Source organism: Hyposmocoma kahamanoa, unplaced genomic scaffold (assembly GCF_003589595.1).
Source record: "Hyposmocoma kahamanoa isolate Upper Pololo Valley unplaced genomic scaffold, ASM358959v1 94, whole genome shotgun sequence".
NCBI classification, from domain to species: domain Eukaryota; kingdom Metazoa; phylum Arthropoda; class Insecta; order Lepidoptera; family Cosmopterigidae; genus Hyposmocoma; species Hyposmocoma kahamanoa.
The window spans coordinates 3,122,995-3,149,399 of NW_020654878.1; the positions used below are offsets into that span (position 1 = coordinate 3,122,995).

General features: G+C 36.7%; 2 protein-coding genes across 2 annotated transcripts in view; both read left to right on the plus strand.

Moving 5' to 3' along the window:
* Window positions 1–1,457, plus strand: part of LOC113237857 (putative transporter svop-1) — a 30,348-nt gene extending 28,891 nt beyond the window's left edge. Inside the window, exon 11 of the mRNA XM_026474556.1 lies at window positions 1,123–1,457. Coding sequence (XP_026330341.1) covers window positions 1,123–1,250 — 128 coding nt within the window. The 3' untranslated portion in view covers window positions 1,251–1,457. The remainder of the gene's footprint in view (window positions 1–1,122) is intronic.
* Window positions 1,458–5,873: 4,416 nt separating this feature from the next.
* Window positions 5,874–26,170, plus strand: LOC113237833 (phosphopantothenate--cysteine ligase). Its single transcript, XM_026474518.1, has 7 exons — window positions 5,874–6,001; window positions 13,107–13,247; window positions 18,916–19,144; window positions 19,938–20,152; window positions 21,826–22,014; window positions 24,305–24,407; window positions 25,797–26,170. Exons 2-7 carry the CDS (start codon window positions 13,116–13,118, stop codon window positions 25,907–25,909), a joined length of 981 nt encoding a protein of 326 aa, XP_026330303.1. The 5' UTR covers window positions 5,874–6,001; window positions 13,107–13,115; the 3' UTR covers window positions 25,910–26,170.
* Window positions 26,171–26,405: the final 235 nt, after the last annotated feature.

Consider the following 26,405-nt stretch of genomic DNA (forward strand, 5'->3'; position numbering starts at 1 on the left):
ATAGTTGTCCTAAATTATAGTGGTTCTATTTATAGCTGTCCTATTTATAGCTGCCCAAGATTGGCATACAGGCAGGTTCGAGTCCTGTCAAATCGATGGAATTTTTCTTTGTGTTCGATCTTTGTATTAATGATTATAACAAACCAATGGAGTAATTTTACAAAAATAATTGAATCATGGTAGCAAAACATTGTGATGTTCAGACTATTTATAATAGGTTGATAAAGAACCAAACAACGAATACGTGTAATTTACGAAATTCAAAATTTTATTCAATAACTCGATCGTTAATAAAATTTTATAAAAAGTTAATTTAGATATTGAGCTGAGTATGTTTTTTAGTTCTCAAGAGTAGTTCTCAATTCGTCTCTATATTTTTTTTGTGTGTGTATTTTATTTGCGCGATTACTGCGGCATTTTTGGACCTATTTTGATGATACTTTTTTGTTGGAAAGAGGGTGCTTCAATACTGGTCCCATTTAAGAAAATATACCATTTCTAAGGGCGGCAAAATAGGGGATGAATCCGGTTTCGCGCACTTTCCGGTAACCGATTTCAATAAAACAGATGTAATATCGAGTTCTAAGGTTTTCGCGATTGTTACACATAGGAAATGAAACTATTTCATCCAGTATTTCCTCCGATGAAAAATCCCAAACAGACATAAGACTGCAGTATTAATTAATATGTTTTAATTTATTCTAATTTCCATTGTTAATTAATAATAAATTTAACTTAATAAAAATTCATATTGTTACAATAAAATAATTTGTAAAACAATGTAGCGTAAATTGGAATGTTTCTTTGTAAAATTATAAATAAGATATTTAATTAATAACTTTTATAACTATAGTGAAAAGATAGGGTGGTTCGCATTAATCTTAGACATAACTAGTTGATGACTGTACCACCTCAGTCAACCGTGACCATGGGACCTGTAAAGGGCCCGAAACGTTGGTTTGTTTGAAAAAAAAACAGCGGATTTAAATCCCGAACAATAGTTTCACTTCCTAAACAGACGTAAATCCACGAACTATTAAGTTCTGTTTTTTTTAAAAATTGTAATTATTTACATTAAAAATATATTTATTTATTAAATATATATTTCTAAATTAATTTCAGCATCGGCAATCGTAGCAGCATTTCTTCCAGATGACCGCAAATTGATCACGGCAACGACAGTAGCAAGAAAAAGCGACACACTAACAGAAGAAATGGAAACCGAAAACGAGAAATACACTGCATTATAGCATCAATTCCACTATAACAATGGGATGTTATATTGTAATTAAAACGGGCTGGACACGTGAACTGTCTCTATGATTATTTATTTATACGTTCTTTACTCGTCCTTCACCTTATTATAACTTCGACGATGGCGGTCGATTTTATACAGTATTTTTTGCAATTAATAATTTCCAAAAATAGTACAAAATAAATACCTACAACAAAACTGGTATATAAGTTTAAATGTTTATTCAAAATCATTCTTTCATAGGTAAGCAAATTACACTTGAAATTAACGCTCACAATAATAATAACGCTCACAATCAACATAGCCCCGCACTAGGGAAACCCTGTGTCGCGGGTGCCATGGACACACACATAGACAACCACAAATTACACCCAAACTCACGAGAGAAATAAATGTAGGCCATACAAATATTTCTCCCGGCCCGGGAATCGAAACTGGGACCTCTGCGTGGCAGTCCGGCACGGTGACCGTTCGGCCACGGAGGCAGTTTTTCTTTAAATTGATTCTCTACCGCTCATTTATAAAGCAGATTCCCGTGTGAAGAATGAGTAACTCTAGTGGCTGCACTTTGTAAATAAATATACATTAGAATATATTTATCATTTAAAATATTTATTTCAAATATCTAAGAGAACCGCCACACTAGCGTCTTGTGAGCGTCAGCTTCTTGGCAACGCACGCACAGGGGTCACAGCGTCGACATGGCGCCAGCGCGGCGTATGGGTCGAAACACAAAACTGCGAATCGACGCGATGGGAATTCGCAACGCAGGAAAATGCGACGCATATTGCGGCGATGCGATTTCGTGCACGAAGGCGTCTCACCGCCATGGTTCGGGTAACCATGCCTTCGACGATCGTCGACCGCACTAAACGTATATTTTAAACAAGGTAGCGACGTGAATCTTAAAAAAAGTATTGCACACATATTGCACTGCTGTTATTGATAAGAAACTATAGGAATAAAACACAAAAAAGATTAACATCACAGGAATGCGCGATGCGGAGCAATTCGCAAATTCTTGCGAAGCGCCATACTTCCTTGTTATTCCGCAGTCGCCCTGTGCATTCGTTGGCAAGAAGCTGTGCATGCTTTGACAAGATGCTAACGCTCGAAAGACGCTAGTGTGGGGGGTTCCTTAGATTGAGAATACCTGGAGCTAAACGGGTGACAAAGTCACTTCATTATTTCCCGCCAAAATTACATCAAATAGAAATTATAGAAAAAGCTACGTTTATCGTTACCTCAACTGTTCTTTTAAAATTTTACTGTAACTTACGGAATCAATATTACAAATCATAACGTAAGTGACCCCACTTGTAATCAGAACCGGCCATATTTGGTCTGTGCAGTCGACATACTCGTAGTACATCACTATTTCATCATTTACTATAAACAAAGTGGCAAAAAATATGTTACCTACATCATCATCATCATCAGCTTACACGCATCCACTGCTGGGCATAAGCCCCTAGATCTGCCGCCAGCATCCAGCCACTGCCGGCCACGTTGCTCAGGTCGTCCGTCCATCTAGCAGCACGTCAACAGGGCGTCTCACACTACGTTTCCTTGACGTGGTCGCCATTACAGAACGAGTCTGCTCGTTTAGCGCTCAACCCTCCTGCAAACATGCCCGGCGCACTGCCATTTGCGAGCTATGTCGGTCACTTTAGTTCTGTTAAAAAATATATTTTTTAACACCTTGTTGCATATTTTTAATCGCAAGTGTAATGTTGCCTCGAAAGCCTCAAAAATCTTTAGATAGAGATCGCAAAAACATTGTAAGTGAAAAATATTTTTATGTTAATAGGTTACGAAATTTATTATTAAGCCGGGTACTTGTTAATAGAGATGGGAAAAACTGCTTTTTTTTTTACGTCATGATTTTTTAAAAAAAAGCGTGCTCTTTTTAAACGCTTTTTCACTTAAACGCTTTTTAATTTGAAGCTAACAGAATCGTTTAGAAAACGTTAGACAGACTTTTATGTTAAAAAAAGCTTGCAACGTTGTTGTGTTGATAGCGAAGCGCAAGAATAGACCACTAAAGGTTTTAAGATAAGTAAGTTGTTTGTAAAAAAGAGTTACATTTTTATTTATGAAATAACATTATTATATTAACATTTTGTTCATTGGTGTTTAAAAGCGTATGTTGTTTAACTTTGTAGTTGTTAACCGTTGAAATGGAAAAAACTGCTTATTTTTTAACGTTAAGAGGTACGTTTAAAAAGCGTGCTTGTAAAAGCGCTTTTCACTACGCTTTTTAGTTTGACGCTTAAAAAGTCGTTTAGAAAAGCGTTTAAGCGCATAGACTTTATGTTTAAAAAAAGCTTGCAACGTTATGTTGAATTAATTTGTTTAGGAAACATAGATGACGCTACTTGAAATTTAGGCACGTTGTAAAAATGAAATTATTGAGTATCTATAGAACTGACCAGTGACCAACGCTACGCTTAAAATGAAAAGCGTGCTTATGCGCTTATTTTAAAAAACAGACTTTGTTAAGTGCTTTTCGTTTAAACGGTGGGCGTTTACTACTTATTAGCGACCATTAACGAAGTTCCAGAGTGTACGCGTGAAACTGTCTTCGTTATCGTCGGCATGCTTGCAAACCACGTACACACTATCCATAATTTAAGTGACATAACATGCAATAGTTATGGTTACAGCTCGTTAGTGAGTACGCAGCTTAATAAGGGATTGCTCTTTTCAATTAAACTGAAATGCTATGGAAAACACTTTGAATCAAATTTGTGTGGATTCTGGATCCGTGTCGTCATTCCATATGTCTTTATCTAACATCTTCAATTTTGTAATATGACTTTTCGATCAAAATATAATGTAATTGAAAAATATTTTTCAAAATATTTTTAAACTTAGGAAATGATAAACTTAATTATATGCTCTGGAATCTAATTGTAAAGACGTGTACAGTTCCCCATAAAAGAGTTGTTTACTTTGGTTAAAGGAAATCGTGTTACCATGAGTTTGGACTTAGCTCTAAGGTTAATGTTATGGATATCTTCTTTCTTAATGAAATTATGTATATTTTTAGGAGCATATAAAATATTTGAGTAAATGTACTGTGATACCACAGTCATGATACCAGTCTCCTTAAACTTTGCTTTGAAAGAAACCCGAGAGCCTAGACGGTACACAGAATGTAGAAAACACTTAACAATGCATTACGATAATCTAAAATTAATGTAGCCAATATGAATAAAACCTTTCAAGGTGTATTTAATGTAAACTACATACGAAAATTAAGTATAATGACATGGAAAACGAACAACTGTAATCATTAAGGTGACATTTAGTATTATTTAGTTATTACGCAACAACTATTTATACATTCAGATATTGTAATGCTTTCTGCTGAAGAGATAGCATGACAGGGTGCAACTAGCGCGAGCGCGACATAAGGCGCGAGATACTGATTACTGTTATTCTCGCATAGAGATCTCCCGCTTTTTGTCGCGCGAGATGGTGTTGGTGTTGTCCCAGACTTATAAATTACAATTTTTTAAATAAAAATTGTGTAACATTCAGATTTTGGGCGGGAATTGTTTATATTCCTACATTTTATACTAAAATGTTCTAAAATAGCCCATTAAACTAGAAGTATAATAGGATCATCTATGGTCGATTATATAATATATGTTATGTGTAACTTTTTTAATCGACTTTAAAAAAAGGAGGAGGTTCTCTATTCGACAGTATGTTTTTTTGTATGTATGTTACGCACGGCATGATTCTTTTTTTGTTGGAAAGAGGGTACCTCCATAGTGGTCCCATTTAATTTTGAAGAAAATCATCCACTTCTAAGTGTGGCTGTTCTCGAATGAAGAGTCATTTTTATAAATAGCACCTAAATTTTATTATAAGGAGCAATTATTTTAATGGTTGACTTTGCTATTCTCCAATTCAAGGCGTTTTTCTCTCTCAATATACTTTGAGTAGTGAGAACCGATTTTTATTATTTCCTGTGTCAAGTCCCGTATAGTGGCAAACTAGGGGACGAATCTGGGTTTGCGCACTTTCCGGGAACCGATTTCAATAAAACTTGGTAATTATAATATAATTACCAAGTTTTATTGAATGTAATTCCACGTTCTTTTGAGGTCGGATTTTTTACTACTCTGTACTGAGATTATGAAATAACCTATCAATCACCTAAAGTGCAATAAGGCAACCTTCTTGGGAAAACTACGATCACAGAGTAACTTATAAGATGGAAAAAAATTAGTATAAGCAGAGTAATTACCAGCCACGAATACATTTTTTTACATACTTCTGTTAATGCAAACATTCTTAGTAAATGTATACTTTACTGTCAACGTTGAAAATTTACCAAGTCATTATTTCTGATAATGCTTGATTATTTCAAATAAAACAATCATCTTAAGTCAGGTACTCATAAAGTTCTTGTAGTATATATATATTTGAAGATTCTATTTCTTTATTGATGTAAAATGTTGAAATAAGTCTTTAATCTTTTAATATAAAAGATTTTATTTTGGCTTTATCGAAGAAAACTGACGAAATTATAAAACTAAACTGGTCATACTGAACATTAAAAAAATTTTAGAAAAGCTAAACGTCAAAGTCAAAGGAGGTCGAAGTCCGTCGCGAATGGTCGTGTTAGTATATTGTAATAAAATTTCTCGTTTTTTCTAAATTAAATACGTCGATCGAAGGTCGGCGGGCTAACCTCCGCGCAGCACCATCCAAGGACAGTGCTATTCTTAGGTAATCCTTCACTAAGTGTCTTGGAATGTCGATATTTTCCACGGAGTCCGTGGTGTCATTGATTTTTCAATAAACGGTGTAATAGTCTAGGTTGAACCTTCGATGTGTTGTGCTGTTTGTGCTTCAGTCGCTGTACAAACATTTAAGCGTGTAATTAATAGGATTTAGAGGGTCAAGCCGTGGTTCCGACAGGCCGTGCTTTGTGAGTCTAGCTTGTATTGGAATATTTCTAATCCCATTAAAAATGAGCGATTGATCCACCCGGCAACCTGGAAATCGTCATATGAAATAGTTGTTGCACCTAAATAAGTGTAGAAAACATTGCGAAAGGTCACGTTGTTTTGGTTGTGTTTTTTTAATGTTAATTCATAATATTAACTGTCTTCTCTGGTGCTGGTCAGACACCTTCAAGCTTGGCCTGCTTCTTGCTTGAAGTTGGTGAAATTAGGGCTATGTTTTCTGCATAGTTAAAGCCAATAAATTGTTGTCCCTTTTCAGTCAACAACATATCAAGTTTTACAATACAACATGTTTATTTTTAACAAAAAATTCGAAATAGATTGCCACTAGGCAAGGATACTCCTGTTATATAAATACCTGTGTCAGGAGACCCCGCTCTTCCCAAGTAGACCATACAATAAAATAAATTAATATATGTGTGTTTGTGTATGTCTGCTCAACTAACTAAAACGTGGCTAAGTGATAAATGTCAACAGTAAAAATTCTCTTTTAAAAACAGTTCAAATTAGTTAACAAATTCGTTTTATTCGAACTTACCCTTATGATGCATAGCTGAAATATCATTAAAAGCTCTCATGCCAAAAAAGTTTTGACGTTGGCTCCGCCCAAATTTGTGAAAGACATATATGCCTGAACTTCGCGTGACATGCCACAGGAGATGTTGAATTTTGCACATTAAAAGCACCAAATTCGTTTTAGCGGAATAACTCTCAAACTAAAGGGATTAAAAAAATCCATAGTGACAGTTGTCGATCATGCATAAATATAATTAATTATCTAATTTTTGTCCTAATAACCTGTAGCATTTTGAGGATAAATCGAAAAAATGTGAAAATTAGAGGTCATTTCGTGATTTTTATCTATCGAGGAAACTTTATTGTTTTATGTTTCTGATTAATGTCTATGCTTGAATATATTGTGTAGTTACTCATACAATATTTTTTTAAACTTTAAAGTGGATTTACCCCTCTAAAATCGAAGATTAGGAATTTTTCCTCTGCTCCCTCTTAAACAATTTAAATATTCATTTCAATAAATTTCAGTTTTTTGTGATATCGCAAAAAAATATTTTGTCACTTAGCCACATTTTAGTTAGAGGACAGCAGATGTGTGTGTGCGTGTATGTGTCTCTGTGTGCATATGCATGTGTGTATGTAAGTTAAGTAAGTTTTGGCAAAATTTCATAGAGACACTTGGTGTATATGATGGTTTTGGTACTATAGTGACGTGAAGCTAGACTGTGTCTGTAACACAAGTTATATTTTTTTTTAATTAATTATGTTCCGTACATAATTAAGTTGTGTTTGCATTTTTTACTTTTATTTGTTTAATTTACTTAATTGACCATGTTGAAATAGGTTCACTAAAAACCAGTATGTGGCTTGACTGCAATATTTGCTGAGTTGGACCCTTTTCAGTGCAATATACTTATAATCATAATATTGTACTCGTGTACATTGTACGGAATAAATTGCCTTAAATTCTTTTTTTTACAATATTTTTTAATTGTCTGTGGGACGTGTGACAAGTTAAGTGTCAAGGTTAATGTGCTTGTGGCTGTACTCCGTGTATACATACTACCTCTTGCATGATTGGCTATTGTGATTTACTAATCAACAATAAAGTGGTTTTTGCAACAATAAAATTGTTTATTTTTATGTAACCATAAAATAGATTTCTATATTAACAATTCAAACAAACGTTTCATATTGTCTCGAGTCTGGGTGTTGGTGGTACAGTCATTGTTCCCGATTTCGATAACACAAGTGTTTTAGTTACTTACTTTGGGATCATAGCAACGTATGTGAAAAGAAATATCCAAATAGAAACTGATTGAAGACTTTGAAAATTGAGCTTGTTATATAAGAAAAACCTATTTTCAAAAGTTTAAACACGTATTCTAACTCCAGAAAATTTAACTTAACCAATGGTGGAACTTGACCAGCCAAATTAAAATCAATTTTATGTACTGACCTATGATATATTTAAATCAGTCTTATATTACAGTAATAACTTAAATCAACTCATTTTATTTTATAGGGCACACACAATGAATAATTGCGAAAAATCATTACGCCACAATTCATTTTTCAGTTTCAGTTCTGTAAATGTAACCGCATATCTAAACAATGGTATATTGGTGCATGTTAAATCAAAATTTATAATTACTTTAGTTTTACTCCACACCATTTCTTGACTGGATGAGTAGATCGACTAGACATATTCAGTGTGTACCAACTCAAATGTTTTCCCATCAGAAGTAACTTTATCATGTTAAATTGTGAAAATATCAAAAATTTTTCTTACTGAATTAACTTCAGTACGTTTATGGCTGGTATCGCAAATGTGTAATAATTATTGTTTGGTCATGTGTATGTGTCAATATAATTTATGCAATATTTGTGTAACAGTAAAGATCCATGTGAAAGAGTTAGTATGAAGTATTGCCACATCTCCTATTTCTGCTGCCAAGCAGTGATGTGAGCATTACTGCATTCTGGTTTGGACTGGTAAGAGAGCTGGTGCAACTACAGGCACAGGGGACTTGTCAACTTATGTCTCAGGGTGACGGGCGCAGTGGCAGTGCCCCTCAGATCTTTGCAATTTAAATCTCTGAGTGGCCCTACAAATGTAAAGAACACGCATGTCGCTTACAGAGCATAGAAAATTTGGACTAATCTAACTAGAACTCTCATTGAGTGTTCCAATAAATACATGTCCAACCATAAGCTAATTGAGACATTGTAGATTCTTCCATGCAGTGGATGGAACACATCTTCACCTCCTAAAGGAAGAAAAATAAATAAATCTCAATAAATCCTACAGTTCTTTATAAATTAGACCTCAAAGGTATTCATCTTGCCCCAAGTTGTAATTGTTAGTGACCTTAATAGATTAATACTCTAAATAAGTCACACTAAAATTAATAGTTATTATTTTGGTTTTTTGACCAGTGTTTGGAATTGGTCATTATTATTCGTCTTTGATAATAATTATCCTGTTAGATTGTTTGAGTGTTATCCATGCTGATTTTTTAAAAAAAATATTATTTAAAAAAGAAAGTGCTTTTATAATTATTGTTTTATTCCAAAATTACGAAATAATCGACATCAAGTATATTTTTAAAAGATTTTAAATATAATATATTTCAATTGACGCGTTTGGGTATGTCTTGAAACGGCAAATTGTGTTCAGATACAGATGGCGACTCACTGCTAGCAGTAACATTTTGTTTTTCCAATGAATTTTATAATTGACAGTCATAATTACAAATGATTATCAATGATAAATTATCACTTTTAACCAGGCTAATTATATAATTTGATGACGGTGCTTGGTAGAACCAATTTAGGAAACTAATTTTTCTTAATTGTTTCTGGTGTGAGTGGTGTTCGTTTTGTTGAGTGTATACACACACATTTGAATTCACTTTGGGGTAGGCAGGGACTATTGATCGCCACTTTAATCCTTGCAAACATTGTCATCCGTCTCACTATATACAACTGACTTTCACAAAGAACATTCTCGATTTTTTATCCAGTCCCACAATTGGAGTGCTTGTGTGGCACATTATTATTAATAAACTTGAGCAATGAACGATCACTGAACGACTTACTCGATTGCTTACCTGTAACCTACTTACCGTTTGTGGTATCTATCTATATACATGTTATTATATATGTAACACAAGTGTCACGTATGTTTATTTGTCCCGTACGCATTTCGCAGTATTGATCGCAATTATCGATTCGATTGGGATAGAACTTTCTCAAGAAGTGCATTCGCCCGCAATCGCACTGCTGGGCACGGGTCTCTCTAAAGAGAGTGTTACGGACAGTCCCATATCCTTTCTACATAAGTTTTGTTTATAGTGTCCCTATCAACTTCTTGATATGCGGGAAGGGCACTATGACCGAACGAACCTGCACAGGGACCATCAAGTCAGGTCCTAACCCTGGATCAGCCCGTTTGCACGGACTTTATTCGGTTCTCTGTAAAGCTAGTGCTTTAGGTGAGCCACCCCGTGCACGTACAGCACCCTCCCTATTTTCCAGATAGGTACCGGAGCTGTAGACACGCTCACTTCCCGTCGCGCTCTGCACGATTAACGGTTGCCACCGCTGAGCCGCCGACTCTGAGTCGACTACCAAATCTCCTCATTGGTGGCGGAGCTGTAAGGCGCGCTCACTTCCCGACGCCTCATAAACGGCGTCTCTCCAGTTCCCAAATTCGAATGAAGGCAGCTGGAATGACTGGAAGATATCTAGCTCATCCTCTACTAGCTCTGTGCTTTAGTGCCGGAGATGCCAAGTAGCAGTGTCCTGCGACTGTGTCCGGACATAGCTACCGACTTAAAGGACAACTCACGTGACCCGCGCGTCTCCTCGTCTCAGGCCCTCAACTAGACCACTACTAAGACGCGCTAGCTGCGCGCGGGACGAACGTCCCGGCCACACACCACGGGGGCAGACGAACGTGTTCGTCCCTGCAGCTAACCACAAACCTCGGCGAGCCCATACCCAAGTCCAGGTCCGCCAGAGACGCCCGTGAAGGCGTATAACTGGCGGAGGGCATGGCCCGGACGCCCGCCGTACCCTGGTCTTGCCGTCGAGCCCGTAGTCTCTCCGGAAAACCCTATCTCTCGGGTCGGTAGATAGGGACATAGATCACAATTGTTATGATAAGGTGTTCATTCAAGAATATAAGTGTATACAGTCCACTTAAGAATAAGAAGCTGCAATAAACGGAAAATTACGAGTTTCATCGAAGTAAAGTCTGGTCCGCTTCGAGACGGGTTCAGCCGGGATCAAACAGAGAGGGTTAAGGCAATAGTACACTTCACACGTTTTCAGTGGCATTGCAACGGATACAACGAATTTTAACATAACAATTATTCTGAAACAAAATATCCAGTGCTTAGTAAACTGTAATAGGATCACAATGAGTTTATTAACACTAAGAAGGAGCTTAGCTTGGATTTCAGTTGTTACTTTGGCTTCCCCAAAAGACAGCTACTCATTACGACTGCAGCTATTGATTTTCAACTTGACCGTAATAACAAGATTGTTTAAAAACACTTACTTTGGCTTCTTACGGAGTGTTATCTATGTTAGTTTTTGTGATAAACTATTTTACAATCCCTGCGAAGTATAGAGGGGCGGAGGCCACGCTTCAGCAGCGCGGCTTGTTTTAAAAATGTCTCTTGGAAACCTTATTTTTTATTAATGGTACAACCTTGTCTAAATACAAACATCAACAAGTCCAGTAGATATCATCTGGCTATTACTAATACAATCATTGACCTACCAACAAATGGACATGTCGGGTCATGGTCGGGTCTAATACAAAAACCACGAAAAAAATGTCCGAAGTTAACCTATACAAACGTAGTGACATGTAATGAAAAATAAAAAACTTTAACATTTAATTTAAATTGTAACGTCAATACAGTACTGCCTAATTTTGCTTGCAACAATTTAAGGGCCCAAAAACAGTATACTCAGCTTGTACTGAAAACTTAACAAAATGCACCAAATTTAGCTTCTGCTGAAAATTACTTCAACACAAGAGTAATGAAGCAGTCTTCATTGTAAACATTAATTATTTTTTATATATATTATTATGTCGAATTATGTACAAATTCACTTAAAGAAATAATAAAGAGTTGGGCAGATACATACAAACAAATATTGCAAATGTGAAAATAAGCGTGTACTATAAGAAATGTACCGATGTTCCAACTAAACTTAAACTCAAATATCCGAAAACCGATTTATGATAAAACCGTTACGCTTTCAAGTAATTTTGAAGCTTTTTTTGTAGAAAAAAGGACAATTAGCTATTTGATTATTTTGTTTGCTTTTGTAATTTATATTTACGATTTATTTTTAAATAAATTAAATACATATACAAATGTGCAAACTAACACCTTTTAAATGATATCTATAATAACACAATATATTTGTTTAGTGAAAATATGACACAAAATCCTGTTTTTACACTTTACTGCAGTAATTTTTACAAGTTATTATTATACTAATAGTACTGTATGACTGACAACCGTGCTATCAGTCGAACGAACGAAGACTGTTGCGCGATTGACGCTCTGTATGCGATTTTAACGTCCTATAAGTGCGGACACTTTTTAGCGCGAACCCGACGTCCTTTTGTTAGTAGGTCAATGAAAACAATCGAAATATGGACAGTGGAACATACATTAAAAAGCTCGGTATCTGGAAAAATAAGTATAATAACTCCATACAAACGTAGCTGCGCGGTTTGTATGTGTGCATGTCCGCCTCGTGGCATGTACGGACTTACACATTCGTATAATTTCGCGATGCACTCGCGTTGCATAGCATGGGTCAAACATTAGTTGTCTTGTTGTGGATTTGTTTGCGGTAAGCGACACGCCTGTCCATAACAGTTGCAGAGCTCAGCGCTTTAAATCACAAAGATCTGAAGGGCACTGACACTGCGCTTATCACACTGAGATATATAAGTTCACAAATCCCATGTGCCTGTAATTTCACCCTCAACCTTGCCCTTAAAAACCGAAACGCAGTACTGCTCACATTACTGCAAAAATAGGTAAGGTGGCAATACTTCCCTGGACAAGCTCTTTCACAAGGAGCTGTACTGCTATAAAAACTCAGATTATTTACATAAATATAAACAAATACAATAAGTGTAAAAATATACTTTATGTGGTGCTAGCTGCGGTAACAAAAAACTCTGTATTTGCTGAAAAATCGCATGAGTTCCCAGTACTGATTTAGGACATTCTAACACTACTTTTTTAGTATATTTTACTTATAAATATTATGAGTTGCAAATGCCTGAAAATAGATAACTATCATTGCAGTGCACCATCATGGCTAGCAGTTCATGGGAGGAGTTCTTTGCAGTGCACTTACCGCCCACCGATTTCGAGGACAACCGCTCTCTGCTCAGAGAATTCTGTGAACGACATGACACTTACGGCAACAAGATTGTCTTAGTCACAGTAAGTAATATAAGTTAAACTTTATCCGTAAAAAAATATCTTCTTAAATCAGGTTCAGGTTGACTTTTTCTTGTGAGTTTAGAGTACTCTTCCTCAGTGCAATTACCGTCAGTTCACTCCAATGTCATTTGTTTTTCGGAACCTTTAAGCGTGAAACACATAAAGAGCGGGTGCGGGTCGGTCGCGTGTCGGGTCGGGAGCACGGCGGGTCTAATTCCGTGTATTTGTGTTCGGCAGGAGGGCTGGACCAAACGAGATATATAAATCAAACTGCTCATTATTTAGTACCTTTATTGACATATTTTCTACAAATATTAAAGAAATATACTGGCCAGCCATTCTGACGTCAGGTTGGCCAAGATAATCCAGGAACCGTTGTTGGTATATTCTAAGCGCCTTGAAAAAATATTGTTAGCAATGACACGGAGAAGATAAACTGTCGTTTTAGAAGATAATTTTTGTAAAGGCGTTTTATTAATTTTTTTAAATAACTTTTTATAGAAGCTTCCTAAAATAGTGACAAAAAGTATGTTTAGGTAGTAAATAGTTATATAAAAAAAGTAAATTATATACTGCTAGAACCACACGCAAAATAGGCGCCTTGACGTCGAGTTGCGGACACCAGCCCGTTACACCAAGTACCAAGTAGTACTGCTAGAACCATGAAAAACGTAAAGTAGTCAGCCAACCTGATGTCAGAACGACTGACCACATAATTCCGTTAGCGCTAAGCAAGAAGCTTCGCTAAGGTAGAAAATATGTCAATATATGTACTAAATAATAGAAAATGGGTAGTAAATAATGAGCACAGTTTGATTTGTATGTCTCGTTTGGTCCAGCCATCTTGACGGACACGTGTATTTATATGGATGACAACACACCACGCGCGAGACGGGCACACGCCCCGCTTTCTGTGTGTCGTCGGGGATAGTGCAAATCTGCGTCAAAGGCGCGTATCTAAAGTAAACCAAATTTTACAGGAGAGACATTTAACGTTATTACTTTGTTATTTCAATGGCCACGACAAATTACCGAAATGGAAATTCATAATCCAATGCTAGTTACGCGTACCTAACTGCACTATCTCGGACGATATGTACATAATTCTCTAAGGAAACAATTACACGTCAATTAGAAGTTAACGTTTATGTGTGTATGAAAACAAGCACTGCCTAACTGCGCCTCTGTGAATATATAATAACGCGGTAATAGGCCATCGATACGATATCATTAATCATAACAGTTTATACTTAGCAATGGCATTTATATTATTGATTCAAAAAGCGACTAACCACATAGCATTTACAATACCGCTATTTTGAATAAAACGAAGCATCTAAAAATGTCCTCCGGCAATATACCTACAGCCCATGTTTTATTGATTTTGTATTTCTAGGAAATGAAACTATTTTTTTGGATCTAAGTCGCGGACATTTGTTTTTTTTTAACATCACGATCAGATCACGGTCACAAAAAACCAACCTCAAAAGTTCATGAAATTACATCTATTTGTAAATGTCATGTCAAGGATAAACCTACAGATTCAATGAAGTTTGACAAACCCCAGGACCTTGCAAAAGAAGTCCGTTATCTACCTAGGATGCTTCGAGAGGCCATTGAAATTAAAAAAACATCCTAATTTCAACAGGAAAGATGGTTTCTCCGTACCACCAGTTTGGATCCAGTATTTCCTCTGATGAAAAATCACCAATCAGACAAAAGACTGCAGTATTAATTAATATGTTTTAATTTATTCTAATTTCCATTGTTAATTAATAATAAATTTAACTTAATATAAATTCCTATTGTTACAATAAAATAATTTGTAAAACAATGTAGCGTAAATTGGAATGTTTCTTTGTAAAATTATAAATAAGGTATTTAATTAATAACTTTTATAACTATAGCCAAAAGATAGGGTGGTTTGCATTAATATTAGACATAACTGGTTGGTGACTGTACCACCTCAGTCAACCGTAACCATGGGACTTGTAAAGGGCCCGAAACGTTGGTTTGTTTGAAAAAAAAAATACCGGATTTAAATCCGGAAATATAGTTTCATTTCCTATGTGCAACAATCGCGAAAACCTAAGAACTCGATATCCATTTGTCAAATTTTATTGAAATTGGATACCCGAAAGTGCGTCAACAAAATCGGTTCACGTTATCCGGAGTTATCGTGTAACATGCTTACGCAAAAAACATACAGTCGAATTGAGAAACTCCTGTTTCTTTTGAAGTCGGTTAAAAATAGTTTCATTTCCTATGTGTAACGATCGCGAAAACCTAAGAACTCGTTTTTATGTCTAGGCAATAGTGTGTTTTATTTAACCTAAGTATCATTCGGTTAAAATCTTTTTAATTTTTATTAATAACTAGCTGGTGTTTGTTTTGTTTTTTTTTTACAAAAGGCATGAATATGAATTTTCAGATTCTTTTTTTATCAAGTGACGGGGGACAAGTTATGTGGGCCTGGTGTTAAGCGACACGCCTGTTCATAACAGTTGCAGTGACACTCAGAGCTTTATATCGCAAAGGCACCCTGTGAAATAAATAGACAAGCCCCATGTATCTGTAATTTCACCAGCACCCTTACCCTTCAAAACGGGAACGCAGTAACGGTCTCACATTACTGCTTGGCGGCAGAAATAGGTAAGGTGGCAGTACTTCCCTGGACGAACTCTTTCACAAGGAGCTCTACTGCTACTAAACTTGAGAAATGATTGGTCCCCCGTACAAACTTTCATTACCTATTTCATCCCCTTAAAGATTTATTTTTGTGACAAAAACTAGCCTATTTGTTTCTCCTAAATCCCGTCTATCTATACCAAAATTCATCGAAATTGTTATAATTATTAATACAAAGATCGAACAGTGAGAAAAAATTCCTTCGATCCGGGTGGATTCGAACCGACGTCTTCTAGCATACCGTGGCAGACGCTATACCAACTAAGCCACGGAATGAACCAGCGTAAATAATAATTGAATATCAATATAATAAAAAATTAAATACAATGAATAGCGACATATTTAGCCAGAGCTGGTAGCTATAAAGGTATCTAACTGGGTGACGAAATACTTAAGGTTTCTTATAGATGGCGCTACGGCTAAAAAGTCGTTGAAAAAACCAAATACAAAGACACGACAACAAACACAGAAAAATTCGTGAGGTCCACTGATTCGTTCCGTGGCTTTTGGTATAGCGTCTGGCACGGCATGCTAGAAGACGTCGGTTCGAATCCGGTCTTTGTAAAACTAGTGGAGTAATTTCACATAAAAAATAATTGAACATCAACTCTTATGTGTGAAAACGTAACAAACAGAGTTACTGCCGCATTTATAATATTTGATGTAATAATAAAACTTTATTCCCACCTTGATGATTCTCCAATTATTTATTATGCACTACAACACCCCATTCTTCAAAAAACTAGTAAACAGGTTTGAATATATTGAATCGAAAAGGTCTGCAGTATAGACCTTGTACTTCCTATGTATGCATATTTACGTGTAGGAGCTGTAGTAATACTGTTTACCAAAACATCAAGTAATGTTTACAAAATAAACCAAACCGGTTAATGCAAACATCGTAATACATCAAACTTGAACGAGTAAACAACTTCAGACTGTAATTGAATATACATGTTATAACAGTTGTCATTTCTAGTTTCTAAACGAAAAGGAATTTTGGGAAACTTACAAACTAGATTTTAAATAACTTTTTTTTTTGAAAAAAAAACCGACCTCAAAATTCTGTGGAATTATATCTATTTGCTAAGTTTTATTGAAATCGGTTACCTGAAAATAGGTGAAACCGGATTCATCCCGTAGTTTGCCGCCCATAGAGATGGAATATTTTCTTTAAATTTAAGTTTATTAAGTTTATTAATTTTTAAGTTTATTAACTGAGGCCCCCAACCGGGGCCCCAACCGGCCCCCTTACCTGCCCCCAGCAGGCCCCCAACAGGCCCCCACAACCAACGCCCTAACTCACCCCCATATGCCCTATAAATTTATCATAATTGTCAGTTTTAATTGTTAATTGTTAATCAAAAACATTGAAAAGATTGAAAATTGATTAATTGTTAATTGTAGATATTTGCGATTAACAATTGATCAATCGTTAATTGCTGTTTCGCAATTGACAATTAATCAATTGTCAATCTTTAATTGCCAGAACAATTAAATTTTGCCCAACACTGGATGGCCCTTATTTCGTCTCTGTTTCTGGTTATATCGTCGTTGTACTGCGAAAACCAATTATCTGGAATTTTCACAGAATATGACTTAATATTGGATAACGCGACAAAGTTGCTTATATAAAATGCAAACATTTTCAAATTTAGGTAACACATGAAATGTGGAATCATCTTTTTAAGAAATAGTCGTCATTGAAATTTCAATTACATTTATTTCAAAGTCGATATTTTGTGAAATAATTGTTTTTTCCAGTACAAGGGCGATATACTCGAAGTTGGTTAGTTACATTGTTACAAATTTTCAAGTTTGACAGTATTGATTTCATTGAACAGCCAAGTACAGTAAAACCCCGATTTCGCTTTAACGCGATTCAGACCCTAGGGTGACCAAAAACATAGCACCAGGCGGGCCACACAAACAAAGAACAACCCCGTTTTACGCGAAATTCGCTTAACGCGATTTTGTCCGAACCGCATCCCTCCCGTAAAGCGGGGTATTATACTGCATGTAGAAAAGAGTACAACCCTCCTTGCCATTACAAAGGCTGAACGCTGAGCTTTTGATAACTTCCGTGATATTGGCACCTAAGGCTTTTTTCTTTGAAAAATGCCAATTGCGTTTTTCTTACTTAAGAACATTGAAACGAAATAAGATATAAAAAAACCGCTTGTAGGGGGTTGTAGATGTAGATCTCGTTTCACTGTTTCCAGTCATGTTACTAACTCAATTTCGCTAAAATGTGACTACGTTAGTTATGATAAAGGAGGACAGAGTGGCTATACCCCTGAAGGTTGGTAGGTCAATGCCCTGCAAGCTGAAAGCCTTTGCTTTTGTAGTGTAAATGCCTATTTACATAGCTACGTAGCTAGCGATATTTACATAATCTGGCATATCTACACATTTCTTTATTCTTTGTCATCAGCTTATAGAATTTTGGTTCAAATATACTGTATTATATATTTTGAAATGTAATGTTCCCTTTTTGTCTTTATAAATAAAGAGAAACCCAAAAATTTGAACGTTTTCGTTGTCTGATCACAAAAGGAAATTTTTTGCAGAGAAATAAAGTTTTGTATTAGAGCCAATCAGAAAATATTGATAACCCAGAAACAAAAATCGTGTTACATAGAATAGAAAAACATTTATTGCGACGCCATACACTTGAACAAACAAAACAAAATAGAAATATATGTACGGACATACGGACCACAGTCATAATGAGACAGTGGCGCTGGTTTTCACTGAGCCCTAACGATAAAACATGGTGTTATCAATATGAAAATCGCTGGGCCAGTGGACCGGGGCTGTCTGTAGTCTTCGGCTGTGCGAAGAAAACTAAAATGTGAGAGACCGCCTTTATATGCCATGTCAGAATCCTGTTTGATGTGAAAAAATCTTTTTTGCAACACCACAAGATACACTTATATACCCTTAAATGTGCCTTATATCCAACTTGTATTATTTCCAGTCGGGGGGCACAACAGTGCCCCTAGAGCACAACACAGTCCGGTTCGTGGACAACTTTAGCGCAGGCACCCGAGGCTCGGCCTCCGCGGAGCATTTCCTCGAACAAGGTTATGCCGTCATCTTCATGCACCGTCAGAAGTCACTGGAGCCCTTTACGAGGCACTTCAATGGGCAGAAGCTGCTGGATATGCTTGACATACAGGAACGGGGACCTAATACTTCAATCACAGGTGAGTATTTAATTTTTGGGTTCTATAAATGTAGAAACTTATAGCCTTAAACGTGTATTAGTGTACAAGCTTACAGATTTAAGCGTTCTTTTAGAGTAGAAACATATCTTTAAACGTTTTTAGCAAATAAAAATAATAATAATAAATAACGCATACACTCAACATAGCCCCGCACTAGGGAAAACCCTGTGTCGCGGGTGCCATGGACACACACATAGACAACCACAAATTACACCCAAACTCACGAGAGAAATAATTGTAGGCCATACAACTATTTCTCCCGGCCCGGGAATCGAACCTGGGACCTCTGCGTGGCAGTCCGGCATGGTAACCGTTCGGCCACGGAGGCAGCTAATACCTACTGAGTTAGTGACTCTTTTGTGGTAACAAACGGCTGACACCACACAAGTAACTTTATACTTTGTGTTCTTGTTTATGTAAATAGTTTGTGTTTTAATTTCATTGTTTTATATATTTTTTTTGCTTCGTAATTACTTATTTATATTTTACGTTTGAATGTTTTGATTATGTTTTTTTTTTCTTTTTGTGGTGTCATTTGTGGGAAACAAATAAATGTGTTTTCTTTCTTTCTGTGAGCGTAGAAAATTATAGCATTAAGCGTGTATAAGTGCAGATGCTTATAAGTACGGATTTAATGAAAAGAAGTAATTTCTTCTCAAAATAAATGGCCATAACAATCTTTTATTAACTAGACATTGCCAATGGACTTTCTATTATCACTTTTGTTATTAGACTAGGACGAGGCAATTATGTGGCGTACTTTCGATTTCAGTAAAACCCGACAGCGTAGACGTGCTAGCACCTATACTTCTCCGATATAAAGCTGCGCACGCGGCTGGCGCGATTCTCTACGTGTCCTTTACAACAGTCTCCGAGTACTTGTGGCTTCTGCGAGCAGCGTGTGAGTGCTTGGCCAACCTCGGCGCGAGAGCGTGTCTATACTTGGCCGCTGCAGTCTCGGACTTCTACATTCCTAAGGACAGAGTGGTTAGTAAACGTTTCTCTGTAGTAATAAATAATTAGTATTACTCATTGACTTACAAATAAATGGACGACGGGTCTAATACAAAAACCACGAAAAAAATGTCCCAAGTCAACCTATTTAAACGTAGTGACATGTAAATGAATATGAAAAAGCTAAAACGTTGAATTTAAATTGTAATGACATCGCAGTACTGTCTAATTTTGCTTGGTTCGCTGTCAGTCGAATAAACGAAGACTAAAGCGTGAATGACGCTCTGTCTATGATTTTAACGCCCTATAAGTTCGGACACTTTTTACCGCGGACCCGACGTCCATATAATTGTAAGTCAATGGTATTACTGTATTAAACTTCCAGGGTAGTACTGCCCCCTTTCTTTTTTTTTTTATTTCTGCCGCCAAGCAGTAATGCGAGCGCCACTGTGTTACGATTTAACGCGTAAGGGTGCTGGTAAAGTTATAGGCACATAGAACTTGTCAACTTATGTCTCAGGGTGATTGATGGGCGCAGTGATAGTGCTCCCAGATCTTTGTAATTTAAAACACTGACTGGCTCTGCAACTGTTATGGAGGCGTGTCGCTTAACACCAGGCGCAAGACTAGTTCGTCCCGTAGTTTAGTATCGTAAAAAAAACTTAACTTTTACAGAATATTAATTAAATTTTTATTGAATTGATATTCAATTATTTTTTGTGAAATTACTCCACTAGTTTGTTATAATTATTAATACAAAGATCGAACACTCAGAAAAAATTCCTTCGATCCGATCGGATTCGAACCGACGTCTTGCATACCGTGCCAGACGCTATACCAACTAAGCCACGGAACGAACCAATGGACCTCACGAATTTTTCTATGTGCTTGCGTCGTGTCTTTGTACTTGGTCTTTCAACGACTTTTTAGTCGTAGCGCCATCTATGAGAAATCTATTGCAGATTTATCACCCAGTTAGTACCTTTACAGCTACCAGTCCTGGCGAGAGATGTCGCTATTCACTGTATTAATGAAATTTTTATTGAATTGATGTTTTTTTACAGAATATTTTAAGACAAAATTATGCTGCCAGAGTAGCTATAATTTGAGGCTATCAGCGCAAAAGTAGTGTGATCTACAGTTCATTTTTGTTTTACAATATTACTTTAAATGATACCATAGTATAATCAAGAGCACATCAAGCTTGACGCTTTGGACTTTGGACCGTCCTTATCGTAAGCGGCATAGAGTTGGATTTAAGTCGGATTGACGTGCTCTTGACCCTGTAGATAATTATATTTTAATGTTATTTTCATGTATAAAAAAATATTCAAGGTTACTTCTAAAATATTAACAACCTCACATTATAAACAACATTTTTTGTTCCATGACTATTTGCAAAACAAGATATTTACCAAAAATAAACTTTGATGTTTTGTTGTACCTATGTCTCAGAGTGACGAACGCAGTGGCAGTACCCTTAAGATCTTTGCGAATAATAACTCTGAATGGCACTGCAACTGTCATGGACAGGCGTGTCGCTTACCAACAGGCGCACGACTTGTTCGTCCCGTCACTTGATATTGTAAAAAAAAACATGGCCGGCACGTATAATACAAATAAGTCTGTCAGTAAATCAAGTGTTCATTGTGATGATGATCATGATGTGTGGGTGTTCACGTGTTCACGTTTATTTCTTTTCACAGCCCACTCACAAAATCCAGTCAGGCAGCGGAGCGCCTCCGGTAATCCAACTACAACTTGTTCCAAAAATGCTGGCACCTCTGTGCAATCTCTGGGTGCCCGAAGCCTACGTGGTTTCCTTCAAGCTCGAGACCGACGAGGCTCTGCTCATACCGAAAGCGAGGGGTGCGCTTGAAAAGTATAAACATAAGGTAATACTACTAAATACATAATAATAATAATAATACACATAGACAATCACAAATTACACCCAAACTCACGAGAGAAATAACTGTAGGCCATACAATATTTCTCCCGGCCCGGGAATCGAACCTGGGACCTCTGCTTGGCAGTCCGGCATGGTAACCGTTCGGCCACGGAGGCAGTTATATAATATAATAATATATAATATAATAAAATATAATATAATAGATATATTATTAACAATGGTCAGGAAAAGGTGTTTTTCCGACCATGTTTGTGTTGGATTTCCGGAAATGGTTTCACTGCATCGTGGGACAAACTACTGACCTCGGAAGTCGAAGTTGGATTTTAAAGTAATTCTAATGGTGACATGTAAAAATGTAGTAGATAAATGAAATGTCGTAGTAAAATATTTATCGACTGTAATTACTAGCTGCTTGCAAGCGGACAACACTTTTGCGCAATTAACTGTGATTTTATTATCTATAATCTGTCTTAAAAAAAGACAGGCTATAGATAAACAAAATGAAATATGGCTATATTTTAAGTTGACAGACAAACACCATTATTTGAAAAATCCAACACGGCTATCTCTGTTGAAAGCATCGAGTATATAACCAGAAATAGAGACGAAATAAGCCATACATTCCTAGTAACTTGTCAGTGATACATCACTTATAAATATCAACTCTCGTTTGCACTGAAATATAGACAGCGCCAACAACTGACCTGTGTGTACATCTCCGTATATTCCAAAAAATATTCTGTATTTATTGTAATAAAGATAATGTCTCTAACAATGGCGTACTGTTTCATACGGTGGTGTGGGGAAAAACAGCAAAACATCTAATTACAAAACAAACGGGATCAAATTTCATCAGTAATTAAATGTTAAACATGTAATTTTGCAATTTTGATCCGTTATAGCAAAGCTCAAGTTAACTGGTCGATTTGAAGTGAAACAACACGACGACGACACTCGTCAATTGTTTCGTATTCGGGCTGGCCAATCGGAGCACAGTTGTCACCGTAATGATTTGGCAGAATAGCTTTCAAACAAATTAAATGACATTTCGTCTCTATTTCTTGTTATATACCCGATGGTTAAAAGACATCTAATATAGCGCAAATTGCTCCACACTTTCAACAGCTATTCGTTATTGTTTAAAATTAGTTAAATTAAATTAAAAGTGGATGTAGTTAATCAAAAAGGATCCAATCCACTTCCACTCATTTTCGAGGTATGGCAGTTTTAACTTTAAAAGTGTTAATTACATTTTTATTGAATTGATATTCAATTCTTTTTTGTGAAATTACTCTAACTAGTGGTAGTTTGTTATAATTATAATAAAAATCCTTCGATCCGGTCGGATTCGAACCGACACGTCTTGCATACCGTGCCAGACGCTATACCAACTAAGCCACGGAACGAATCAGCGGACCTCACGAATTTTTCTATGTGCTTGCGTCGTCTTTTTATATTTGGTTTTTCAACGACTTTTAGTCGTAGCGCCATCTATGAGAAATCTATGTAAAAAAAATTAAAAGTGTTTCTCACTCTTGTTTTATTTTCAAAACTTGTAATGTCATGTAACTCCAGAGATATTTATTTATAATATAAATAAATAAATATTTTTATTTTATAATATCAATAAATATTATGTTGGTTTTTTTTCCTGATCTATGAGGTTAGACTTTAGGAACCATTTGGTACATATAACTCAATTTTTGATAATTTTGTGGATTTAATCCTTTTTGCTACTAGTACTACGTCCAATTAATGAATCTGTCTGTATTTTTTATTAACTGCCTCCGTGGCCGAACGGTTACCATGCCGGACTGCCATGCAGAGGTCCCAGGTTCGATTCCCGGGTCGGGAGAAATATTTGTATGGCCTACATTTATTTCTCTCGTGAGCTTGGGTGTAATTTGTGGTTGTCTACGTGTGTGTCCATGGCACCCGCGACACAGGGTTTCCCTAATGCGGGGCTATGTTGAGTGTGTACGTTATAAAAATTGTGCATTACAAAATTGCAAATTAATACATTTCTCATTTTTAAAGTATTTTGAATATTAAACTTCTGCAGTAAGGATTATTTATTATAGAGCGTGCTTAATACTATCGGCTAGGCTAACCATTGAACTAGCAGTCCCAATTATTGGACTTTGGGAACTACTGCTGGGTGCTGTGCTCTGTGTATGGATCTCCTTAAACGGCCAGGACAGTGCTGTGCAAATACATTGCTTCTGCAACCGTATGACGGGTACAGAAATCTGCAGCGCCATCGTTTTTTCCAGATGGTGGTAGCGAACAGCCTTCAAACACGTCACCATCGAGTGGTGCTAGTGACGCCAGACGAGATCCAGGAGATCGTCCTCACAAGAGAAGATGTGCACGCAGGTAATAAATACTTGATTATTTTATTATTTCTAATTAATGTTTTTCTACGGCCTTACATCACATTGCTGGGCATGGGTCTCCTTTAGGGAAAGAGTTTAAGCCGTAGTCCGCCACCTGGCTCAATCCGGGTTAGAAACTTCTTACGACGTGCAGGTTTATCACGGGATTTTTCTTCGCCATTAGCGAAGGTATTGCTACTAAACATTCGCGTAAGTGACGTACATTTACGTCACTTACAATTTGAAAGTCATATACATGCCGCAACAAATTTTGGTTTTGTCAGCTCCTCAATTGAGAAGCAATCGTTCTCCTACTAAGACTGCTGCCATTCTTAAGGTGGTTTTCCACCGGCGAGGCGAGACGAGACGAGGTATAAAATTTGTATCATAAAATTTCAATTCCATCTTCGGTTGAAATGGTCTGAATTGACGAGGATGGTTGAGGCGACAATCGAAATATTTGTTGATGTAATATTGAACCGTATTGCTGCCTTCATAGAGTATTATTATACTCTTCAAAGGAAACACGATTTCTCGCACGACTCGCGCGAGCTGACGATGGCTATTAATATCAATCGCGAGATTGTGGGGTATGTACGAATTGAGATTTAAAGAAATGGTTTCATCTGATTCTTCTTCTATTATCATATTTAATAACAATAATGTACGGGACATGTTACTTTAGCCACGTATTTAACACTAGACGCTGAACAGCACTGAATCTTCACTATCCACAATCACAGCGCGAGATCACGCGAGTTATTAATAGCAACTTATGGTGGAAATAGCCCGGCGAGATTTCTATTCTTGTCTCGTCACGCCTCGCCGGTGGAAAACTACCATTATTGTAACCCTGTTTTATTATAATTTTCTAAACCCTTTTTCTTCTCGAGCAGCGCAGTTGTGGAACAGGCTCACACCCAATCTAGTCCGTCGATCGCTTCCTTCAAGAAAAGGTCGATAGCGCACTTTCTTGCTGAACTGTCATCATCTTATATGTGTATTTTATATTTTTTTAATATATATAGGTAGATATATTATATTATTTGTGTGTATATTTACGTTAAATATTTTACGTATTTGTAATACTCATTTAAGTGGTATCTTTTATTTATTTTTTATTTTTTTATTATTTATTTTCTGTTTACGTGCTAAGTTTATTATTTTTCTCCTTCCTTCTTACTTGCACAGTGTTGCCGCTTATGACCTTCGTTCTCACTGTCTGGAAGAGATCTCTTTTAGGGATAAGTCCACCTGTGCTCACATTTTCTACAATTAAGTTTTCTGATGTATTTTTGGTGCAATAAAGAATATATAATATAATTTTCTAAATAACAAGTGGGTACCTAGCAGACGCGTAGTGCACGTGGAAACGCTTATGTGTGTCCAGGCGTGGATATCGAGTCGGGCATCGTGTGCGAGATAGTGCGTCGACATTTGGAGCACATGGCGCTGGCGGGCGAGACCGTGTCCCCCCCGCGCTCCCCCCGCGACGCGCGCTGATTGTCGCGCGCCCGCCGCCGGCTCTACCTCACGCCGGAGTAGGCGGACGCCCACAACTAGGAACTATACGACTGAGGGCTGGTGACGTGACGTTTTATCTTTTCCAAGGGCGTTTTCAATCACGCGGACTCGTTCCGGTCACATATAGCGTTACATAGCACTGCCAGTGTCAATATAACACAATAAAAAAAAATCGATGAAATCCTTGGGTGCGGTAGATAACAGAGATGTACACGTGCCGAGCTATATCTGCGTGACTGGAAAAAGCCTTGGGAATTTTTCCAAAACTGACATTAATATGGACTAAATTGCCAATGAATAACATTGTGGTGGTGAAATTGGGGTAATTACCTATCTTACTTCGGAACGGAAGTTTATTCTAATAAGAAGGTATTTTGTGTTATCTCTTTTTAAAACAATAAAGAAAACAACGTTTTAAATCAAAAAATTAAATTAAAAATCAATACCATAAACGACTCAAGTTTACAATTTAACA

Excerpts from the sequence above, each read along its gene's own strand:
- LOC113237833 (XM_026474518.1), top strand. The coding sequence starts at position 13,116 with ATGGCTAGCAGTTCATGGGAGGAGTTCTTTGCAGTGCACTTACCGCCC. Across the intron at positions 13,248-18,915 it reads ACAAGATTGTCTTAGTCACA|TCGGGGGGCACAACAGTGCC; the intron begins GTAAGTAATATA and ends TATTATTTCCAG. Across the intron at positions 19,145-19,937 it reads ACCTAATACTTCAATCACAG|TAAAACCCGACAGCGTAGAC; the intron begins GTGAGTATTTAA and ends TTTCGATTTCAG.